Here is a 9502-nt window from a genome sequence, read left to right on the forward strand (position 1 = left end):
CTTCCAATCCTAGTTTGTTTATAGTTTGAAGCACCACATATATACTTGATTATTGTTGGCTGATATCAGCATATGTTACCAGCTGTTTTACACCTAGAGCGGGGAGTAAACTGGCACTGCGACACGCACACGTGTGCATTTTTTTTTGGCTTATGCTGATTATTGTACTTTGGTGACAAGCTGCATTGCTTACGTTTTTGCAGAAAACGTACGCTACGCGCGGCTGTTCATCTTGCTTTTGCCTGCTCTGTTCCACGTACGACATTGTATCTATCCCAGTGCTGAGTTAAGGCTACCAAGCACTTAGGGCAGTCCCAATGCAGACTCCACTCATAGAGTCTAAACCTCAAAGACTCCATCACAAGAAACTATATTTCCCAATGCAAAGTGTGTTACTTTGGTTTATATGGCCCATTTGTCTCTCACACATTCATTCTTGATTTGCGTGAAGACTTAGAGTCTAAATAAGACTTGGAGTCTTGATTTCTCTCCCTCTCTTTTCCATAAATATACTGCCACATCAGCAAAATATAATAAATAGGAGGCTTAGACTCCATGGTAGAGTCTGGGTTGGGACTGCCCTTATGTGCTCCCATCCAAAATAATATGATCTGTTGTGTTGCGTGTATGCTGATCATTGGGGATATATATAGAGAAGAGTAATAACAAAAAAAAAAGCATCCGATCCGATCGGACGGCTACAGTGATCTGCATGCATTAATTCATGTGTCCAGGCCGCCCCGGCCCCTAGGTGGCTAGGCCCTAAACCCCCGAACGAGTCCAATAATCAATTAGCCATGGCGGCGGCAGCACTCCTTCGATCGGCGGCGAGCAAGATATGATACCACGCGCGCCGCTTCTCCTTGTCGTGCGGCGAGAAAGACTCCACGCTGCCTCATTATCAGGTCCTCCTCGCCCTCTTCCTCCTCCTCCCGGTGGTTCCTTGCCGCCGCCAGCCAGGAACCTGCTGCAGCAGGTAAGGTATATTTGTTTGCGAAATTAACAATCCTTTCTTTCTTTCTTTCTTTCGTTCGAGTTGGGGCGCAAGAGAAATAAAGATGATTGATTTGCTGTCGTACGTGGCTCGATCGCTCTAGGAGGATTATTATTGCAGGCGGTGGAACCGTCGTCGATTAGCAGCCGCTGGCTTCTCATCATCATCTTTGGCTTCCAATAACAAGCATCTTTGGCGTGGATCACGACTTAGCAGCAGCAGCAGCAGCAGCACGTCGTCGTCCCCTACCACTACTAATCATCAGTCCGTCTTAGTTGCGGCGGATCTTCTTTTCTTGCCCCTGATTGGTATCGCGGGTCTTTTGTACTTTTGGGCGATACCAACTATAGACGAATTGGTCGACGACGTCAATGAGCTACACGTACTCGGAGGGCAGTCCTAATGAAAGCTTTGGATGAGTGCCGAAGGACGACACATACTAATCATGTGTTGCCAGCAGCCCAAGACCAAGGTATACATCTCCCTCGCTTTTTTTAAAAAAAAAAGTTGTTCAGACCTCGTGATCTATCGCGCGCGCGTATGGAAAAATATGATTTCTTCATGACCTGCGTGAATAAGCCAAACTTTTGTTTTTTGTGCCAGCCCGCGCCCAAATTAATGAGATGTTTTGTCCGACAGGCATAGTTTTCTTTTGGTTCTTAGGTACGCTACACCGCACCACAAGGCTTAGAAGTTAGAACCAACAAACACGCCGCCTTTGGCACCAGAATTAGTTGTAACATTCAATTTCTATTTGAGGCGACCTTACTAAAAACATACCGCAAGAGAAACTTAGTGGCCAAGGTCTAGTTCTACGGCGACGACCACATCGAGCCAAACTGTGGCATACATGCATGTTGAAATTTGGGAGTAACAGATTGTGAGGAACTATTGGTGAACAGAAATAAATGCTGGTTTGCTAGAACCCTTGCTATTTCCATCTTGCCAATTGCCATTTGAGAAGGAAGTAAGGAACAGCCCTGTACTGAATCATGATTTGGTGGGATAAGATTTTGATTCTTTATTTTGCCCCCCAGCTTTTTTGGCGTAATTTCAAATCTCTCCTGCTTGATATCTCTCTAGTTAGACATGCATATATGTTTTTTTTTTGTTTTAGCTACTGTTGCCACCTGCATCCCATGACATCTTCGTGTGTTGATTATTTAATGGCTTAATTAGTGCTAGTAATATTTGTCGATATACATGCAACATGCAGGACACGATAAGGAGCCGGATGGTGCAACCGGCAGTGACACAAGGATTCACGATTTAAGGACAAGGATTCAAAAGTTAGAGGAAATAATTTCGGATCTGCATCGCACCATAGAGCTAGAAGATAAATTAATAAAGAGCTTGCAAGCTGATATCATCGAGCTCAAAATTCAATTGGAATCAGCTCGTCCCCAAGAAAAGCTATAGTTTCTTTTAAGTGTGCCAATAGATAGATGTGTATCAGTTTATTTGAGAGTGCTACGACCACCAATGGATGTGTATAGCTGAAAGTGGTTATGTCCGTCCAGCTAGCTAGATTAATCACTGCTACATGATGATGCTAATATGACGTTTGCACTTATTCATGTTTCTTTTTTGCTGTTTGGTCGTTGTACTTTTTGTGCTTGCTCTATTTGCTCCCTTTGTTGAAAATTTTACCTCACTTTAAATTTGTCCACATACCACATATCTCTTAATACGATTCGTGCACCAAAAGGTGGCACGACATCGTGCCACGTCACCAAAAAAATCGTGGCCGTCGATCCGTCGACCAACGGCCGGCGGCTGGGCAAGCCCCTCCTCCCCGCGGCCCGCTGGCCGAGGCCACCCCCGCATGCGCCGGCCGCCGGCTTCCGCCGCACGCCCTGCGAGCTGGTCGCCACCGCAAGCGACGCAGGCGCCTGCAGCTCGCAGCCGGCCTCGCACGCCACCGGCTGTCCTCGGCTCCGCCGCCAGGAGAGCGCAGGGGAATGGGGAGCGCCCCCACGAGCCGCCCGCGCGCCTCGGGGCCTCGGCCGCCGCCAGCCCGAGCTCCGGTCGCCTGCTCTCGGCTTGCTCCCCCGGATCCGACCGCCGCAGGAGAGAGAGAGGGAGAGGAGGGAGAGAAAGGGCGGCCACACGCCGAGGCCCGTACGTCGCCGCCGCGAGCTCGTCGCCGTCGCCCGTGGCCTCGCTGAGCTCGAGGCCGCGTGGGCAGAGCTCGAGGCCACGCCGCCGCGCCAGGCAGGCCGAGCTCGAGGCCACGCCGCCGCAGCGAGGTCCGGGCCGCTCGAGGCTGTGCGCTCGCGGATGGAGAGGAAGGGGGCGAGGTGGGCCGGGGCGGCGCGGCGCTCGCAGCCGAGGAGGGAGGAGGGCCGGGGCGGCGTGGCCTCGTGCCGCCACTGCCGCTACCTCCATGGCCAGAGAGGGAGGCGCCGGTCGGGAGGGAGGAGACGCCGCGCCCCGCGCGGATCCTGCCGTGCTCGAGGCTGTCACCGCCGCCATGGCCCCGCGCGCCCCCGGCATGCGCGCACGAGCTGGTGGCAGGCCGGATGGAGCTGAGCCCGCCGCCCTGCGCCCCGGTCGCCGCCTTCTGGCCAGCCAGCCAGCTGCGCCGGACGCCCCTGCCACCGGTGACCTGAAGCCCGCGTGCGACAGATGTGAAAAAAAAGGGCCTGAAGCCCCCGTGCGGCCTTATCCGCGTGAGAGAGAGGAGGATAGAGGCCTGGTGGGTATGGATCCAAGGGGGAAGGAGCTCAGCCAATAGGAAAGCTTCGTTTCAAAACCTGGATTGCTGATGTGGCGGGTGTGTGTCTTTGGTGGTCTTATATTAATTTTTTGATAGATAAATGAGCTCAAATGAAAAAGTAGTCAACTAGAAAGTTTTAGATCTCAATAAGCTCTACAACTTTGGTATAGAACTTATTTACATTCGAGCCATTTAAAATTTTTAAAATTTTAAAATTTGAAATCAAATTGCTTATAATATACTTTTGAAATACTAAACAATCTCAAATACAAAAGTTGACAACTACAGAGTTTTAGATTTGATCGAGCTGTATGACTTTGGTATAAATTTTTTTTGCATATCAGATCATATAAAAAAAATTGTATTCAAAAAATACATCCACTAACTCTCTCATATACAATCACACATATACTTCTTGTGAGGTGTTTCAATTTTGTAAACATCATCACGATAAAGTGTGTGAAATCTTCTCAACTTTTTATCACAATATCCATGTGTGATACCATCACATCACAGCAAATCACTTGATTTTCAGACTTTATTTATTTTTTTAGAATTTTTAAATAATTCAGACACACGGTCGTGGTTATGTTTCATGGACAATATGTTCGCTTTTTTTCATTTGACAGGTATGGTCTCAAACTGGGTTAAATAGCATGAATATCATTTTCCACTCATTTTATTCTAGACTTTGATTCACTTGCGGTAAAAATTTGACTTAATTCAAAAATTTCCTTGCAATGAAATTATTTACTTAAATATAGCAAACAAACACAAAAATGTACCAAATTTTAATATCAAATACCACAAGTTATATGTAGAAAGTAGAAAAAGTTTTGAGTTCGAAGAAGAAAAAAATTATTATTTTGCCGTGTATCAAAAATAAGCACACGGCAAAGCATGGTTTTGCCGTGTGCCAAAAAAAACACGGCAAATGCTGGCCGAGCCCATCCTCCCCGCAGCCCGCTCCTCGCCCCGCTCCTCGCCGCCGCTGCTTCTTTCACAAAAGAAAACATCAACAAAATAATATACAAAATTTCATATAATACAAATAAAAATAAAAAACAGGTCACGCGCAGCAACGCTGCGCGGCCTTTCTAGTTTTCTATTCTATTTTTGCTCTGGGTTTCACAGAAGTATAGGCTTATATATACGGAACTCCGTAGCTTGGCTTTTTGTTTGTATATGACTGAAACGGCTTGTTATCCACGGACATTCGCACTAGGCATTGTTTGGTGCACACAACTAATTTTTAGCTAGTCATGTTTACATACATTAGCTAAATGCTCTTTGTTTCAATTAGTTGCTATTAGCTAGGTTGGATAAGATAATGAATAACTAGTTTGAATTAAATTTAGAAAATAGCCGTTCCACATGATAACTACTCCCTCCATCCCAAAACAATAAGTCATCTTCTTTTATTTTCGTGCACAGTAATTGTTCGTCTTATTTAAAAAAATATTTATAAGTATTATTTATTTTTTATGGCTACGATGCTAATATGATTATAAAAATAAATATTATTTATAAATAAGGAGAACAATTTATCGTACATGGAAATAGAGAAAATTTGACTTGAATTTTAAGACGGAGAGAGTAGTTCTCAGTGGCTAATAACAAGTCGGGGGTGAACCAAACCTGACCTAGATCTAATTTTATACGTTCGCACGATCGACCTTTTCCAATGCAAGCTGGACGGACGATCACGATCTGTCCCTAACCCTGTCACTCCCGTCTCTACTAGTGGTCATCTGTTGGCCGGAGACAGATTACAAGAAGTCGAATCCACAAAATCGAATTGGGGGCCGGGAAGAGGGTTTTGATTGGTCATGGCGGTGGCAGCGCTCCTCCGGTCTGTGGCGAGAAAGATGGCATGCATACCGCCGCCGCATCATCTCGCGCGTGGATGGACTCCATGGCGGCGCTCGGTCAGGTAGTCCTCCTGGGAACGAGGTATATACGAAACCCTTTCTTTCTTTCTTTCTTTCTTTCTTTCTTAGAAAAAATATAACTCCATGATCTGTTGTGCCAGCCAAAATTGGGGTCACCAAATGAGGTGTTTTGGCTGGCAAATTAACATTGTTTTTATTTGTCTTAGGCACGTACCACAAGGCTTAGAACCAGCAAACAAGCCCTTGCTTGGTACCAAAATTATTTGCACCAGCATTCAATTTATAATTCGAGACTATATATACTTATTTTTCCTATATATGATTATTTAATTAATGGTTCTATTAATGTTAATATATTTATTGATACACGCAACATGCAGGACATGGTAAGGAAACCGGCAGCGCCGCGACAAAGGTTCGCGATTTAAGGACAATGATTCACAATTTAATGACAAGGATTCACAATTTAGAGGAAGAAATTTCGGAGCTGCATGACGCCATAGAGCTAGATGCTGAATTGGTAAAGAACATGCAAGCTGAGATCATCAAGCTCAATATTGCACTGGAATCAGCTCGTACCCAAGAGAAGGTATAGTTTCTCTTCGGTATCGTCGTAAAGGGGGAAGGGCGAAAATTGTACCTAGCTAGGACTTGGATAGATCGTCCAGTGTGTGTCAGTTATTTGAGAGTGTTACTGATAGATATGTGTATGCATATAGCCGAAAGTGGCCGTGTCCCGTTGAGATTGACTGCTCCATGATGATGCTAATACTCCATTTGCACTGATTTATGTTCCTTTTACCTGTTTTGATTTACTACCATTACTACGTTTTTGTGCTTGCCAATTGCTCTCCCTGTTGCAATTTTTACCTCATTCTAAATTTGTCCACATACCACATATTTCTATTCCATTTTTGCTTGGGGTTTCACAGAAGTATGAGCCTATCTATGTACTACTACTACGTAGCTTGGCCTTTGTTTTTTTTATATGATGAAACGGCTGGTTATCCGGCAATCAGTTATCACGTTCGCACTACGGACCTTCCCAATGCAATAAGCTGGACGGACGAGATTTGTTGCCCGTGTCTGTTGGCCGGAGACGGAGAGAGCAGCAGCATTTTATCAACGATGATAAGCAGCACTAGATGCTACTATACTAAATTGTTTTCAGACGACATAAGCCCCCCACATCCAACATACATGGTGTGTAGAGGAAGAAAGTTTCTAACATGTCCGCGGGTATATCTAAGATGCCTAACTCTTGAACCTTGGAGGTATTTAGTTGATAACATAGAACCCTTCTAGTTGACATTGTGAAAAACAAGGCAATCTCTTTGTAAGGATGAAACCCTAGGAAAGAAGGCATATGGTACGACCCTTGTCTTGTGGCTTCGTCATCTTTGGTTTCAAGAATGACGCCGCCGTCGTCAAAGTCCCATTCATTATCATCAAACTCAATAATCCTATCATCTTCTTCTTGTGCAGGATGTGTTGATGGTATGTTGTTGTGGTTGTGATGAACAACGATCCATGGTTTGTTGTATCCGCTAGCAAAGTGACGAGTAGGAAAATTCTCCATGGCTTGAAGGCTGACGTCACTCCTCAACACCCACTCCATCCTATGAACATCAAGCAACCAAACGCGCAAGTGGGGGCAACTAGCATCATCTGGATAGAGTAATGCATAGTACACCCCTTGCTCTGATTTTCCCAAATAGGACTTGCCAAGTTTGATTAATGTCGGCAATTTGATCATCTGGTACTTACCGTCGTCATCCGACAAGCATTCAATTCTGATAAAAAGAGAGTTGGGTCATTTGATTAGATACTAAATGTTGATAGCATATACTGTTATAAAAAAATTTATCTACTCGATCTAGTGAAAAAAAATTGACGAAGAATATGTACAGAAGTAGGTACCTTATGACGGAATTATGTTGGCAATGGACATAAAGTGCTCCTTGGAAATAGACGCCACGGCGGTAGCCGCCAACAGCCACATCATCAATGGTCCCGGTAGGTTCTCCTTGGCGTAGAAAAGATCTTTCCTCCCACTTCCATGTGGTGGACGAGAAGACGTGCGTCGTGTACGGCGACGGTGGCCACTCCGCGCGGCCATCGTATCTGTGTTTATTATAGCGAACCATTAACTCGGAGATAATAAATACCTCAAAGCGATGTGGCGACACCGCCGTAGGATCGTAGACAAGGTGGTAGTATGGATACAAGTGGTTGCCCTCGACGTGCCCATGCGACAGTTGCAACGGCGGCAGTAGTTCTGGTGGAGGCAATAAGGCTGCCCACTGTCGCGTGGCCGGGTTAACCACAGCCATGGGCCACCAGCCGAGCAAGAGGAGGCCATTGCAGTGATCATACATCACCCGATCATCGTCGTCGCAGCCGCTGGCTAAGAAGTAGCGTTGGAGGTCGCGGGTGATCCGGCGCGCCGTGGGAGGGCGTCCCAAGAAATATGGGGCGGGTTCTGTTGCCTCCCTGCGCGAGTTCTTGGCGCCCGTGGAGGCGGAGAGGGAGGAGGTGGCCGCGCAGCAGGCGGCGGCCGTCGACGATGGAGCACTACCGCTGGCACACGCAGCGTGCCGCCGCAAGGCTGCTGGGCGAGAGGCGGCCCAGAACCTCGGCCACCATGTCGTCAGGTAGCAGCTCCTCCTGCATTATCTCCATGCCGCCGATCCAATCGACGGCTTAATCGTCAGACTCAGACCTCAGACGGATGGATCCATCGATGCGTAACATATACAACAATCGTGTATCATACTCGGAGAGGGCTCTCTGTTTACTCTTATCACGAGAGCCCACCTAATCACCGTCCATCCGACGTGCACATGTTTTTCTGAACTCGAGACCCACCGGACGTGAGAGCGGAATCCAAATTGATTTTGAGTGCTTCAGGCTTCAGCGGCGGACGCAAGGAGCGATTCCATTTCGCTCCTCTCTCCCCCCAATCACTTTTCCCCATCCATTCCTGCCCCAGTGAGATTGGGGGGCGAGGGAGGTGATGCTCGAGCAGCGGAGGTGATGCGTCGCTCCTCGTCGGGGGAGTCCACACATTGTTTCTCGTCGACGGTCTTCGACGCACAGCACCACGCAGAAGGGAGGCGAGGCGGAGCCGGCGTGCTGTACCACGGCGAGGCGAGTCTACGTGCGGTGAACGGGGCTGGCATGCCGTACCAGGACGAGGCGACCCTACGCGCGGCGAGCGGATCCGACTTGTTTCGTCGTGCCGTACCACGCCAAGGGAGGTGATGTGTGGCAAGCGGAGTCGACGCACCACACCACGCCGAGACAAGGTGACGCGCGGTGGTGCTGGATCTCTGCTATTCCATACTGGATCAAGGGGAGTTTCCGCCTCCGGTCAGGTACGCATGAAGGAGCGGCTTCGACCAAGCGCTGGGTGATTTCTGCAACATCATTCCACTGGTTGAAATCAGTCAAACCTATTTCATGCTAGTCTACGTATGACATGTTCATCTCCTTTTCATTATCCCAGATGTTGATTTTGTTCTGCCTACTTTTCTCTAGGGTTTCCTGATTAATGTAGTCTACAATTTTTTTGCTAACGCCCATCTAGATTATGGATGCTCAAATCAAATCTTATGTTACGTTATGTTTAGAAGTAACTGGCGATATTAACTATGTTTTATTTGTTCAGCACCTAGCAATCAACCCTTCAAGTGGTTTTGGGTTCTAACTGGGTTTCATTGTATTTGGGTTTATTTTATGGATCTATTTTGTTCGGTGTGAATCAGTTTGAAGTTACCAACTGGTCTACATAGTGTTGCTTTGTACTAATCAAACTGGATTGGCTTTGTTCTACGCATTGACCTATAATTTTTCTAATTTGTAGTTTTCTAATTATGGTATACTAAGTTAACCTTC

At 46.8% G+C, this 9502-nt stretch overlaps 1 protein-coding gene across 1 annotated transcript; it reads right to left on the reverse strand.

Moving 5' to 3' along the window:
• Positions 1-6761: 6761 nt before the first annotated feature.
• LOC120666811 lies at positions 6762-8367 on the reverse strand. Its single transcript, XM_039946758.1, has 2 exons — positions 7526-8367; positions 6762-7398 (listed from the first exon to the last, which is right to left on the reverse strand). Exons 1-2 carry the CDS (start codon positions 7981-7983, stop codon positions 6762-6764), a joined length of 1095 nt encoding a protein of 364 aa, XP_039802692.1. The 5' UTR covers positions 7984-8367.
• Between the last annotated feature and the right edge of the window lie 1135 nt (positions 8368-9502).

The sequence above is a fragment of the Panicum virgatum genome, chromosome 3N (genome assembly GCF_016808335.1).
Source record: "Panicum virgatum strain AP13 chromosome 3N, P.virgatum_v5, whole genome shotgun sequence".
NCBI classification, from domain to species: Eukaryota; Viridiplantae; Streptophyta; class Magnoliopsida; order Poales; family Poaceae; genus Panicum; species Panicum virgatum.

Bases quoted from the DNA above. Each gene is read 5' to 3' on its own strand.
- LOC120666811 (XM_039946758.1), bottom strand. From the start codon at position 7,983: ATGTATGATCACTGCAATGGCCTCCTCTTGCTCGGCTGGTGGCCCATG. The intron at 7,399-7,525 runs GTACCTACTTCT...TCTTTTTATCAG, and splicing joins CAACATAATTCCGTCATAAG to AATTGAATGCTTGTCGGATG.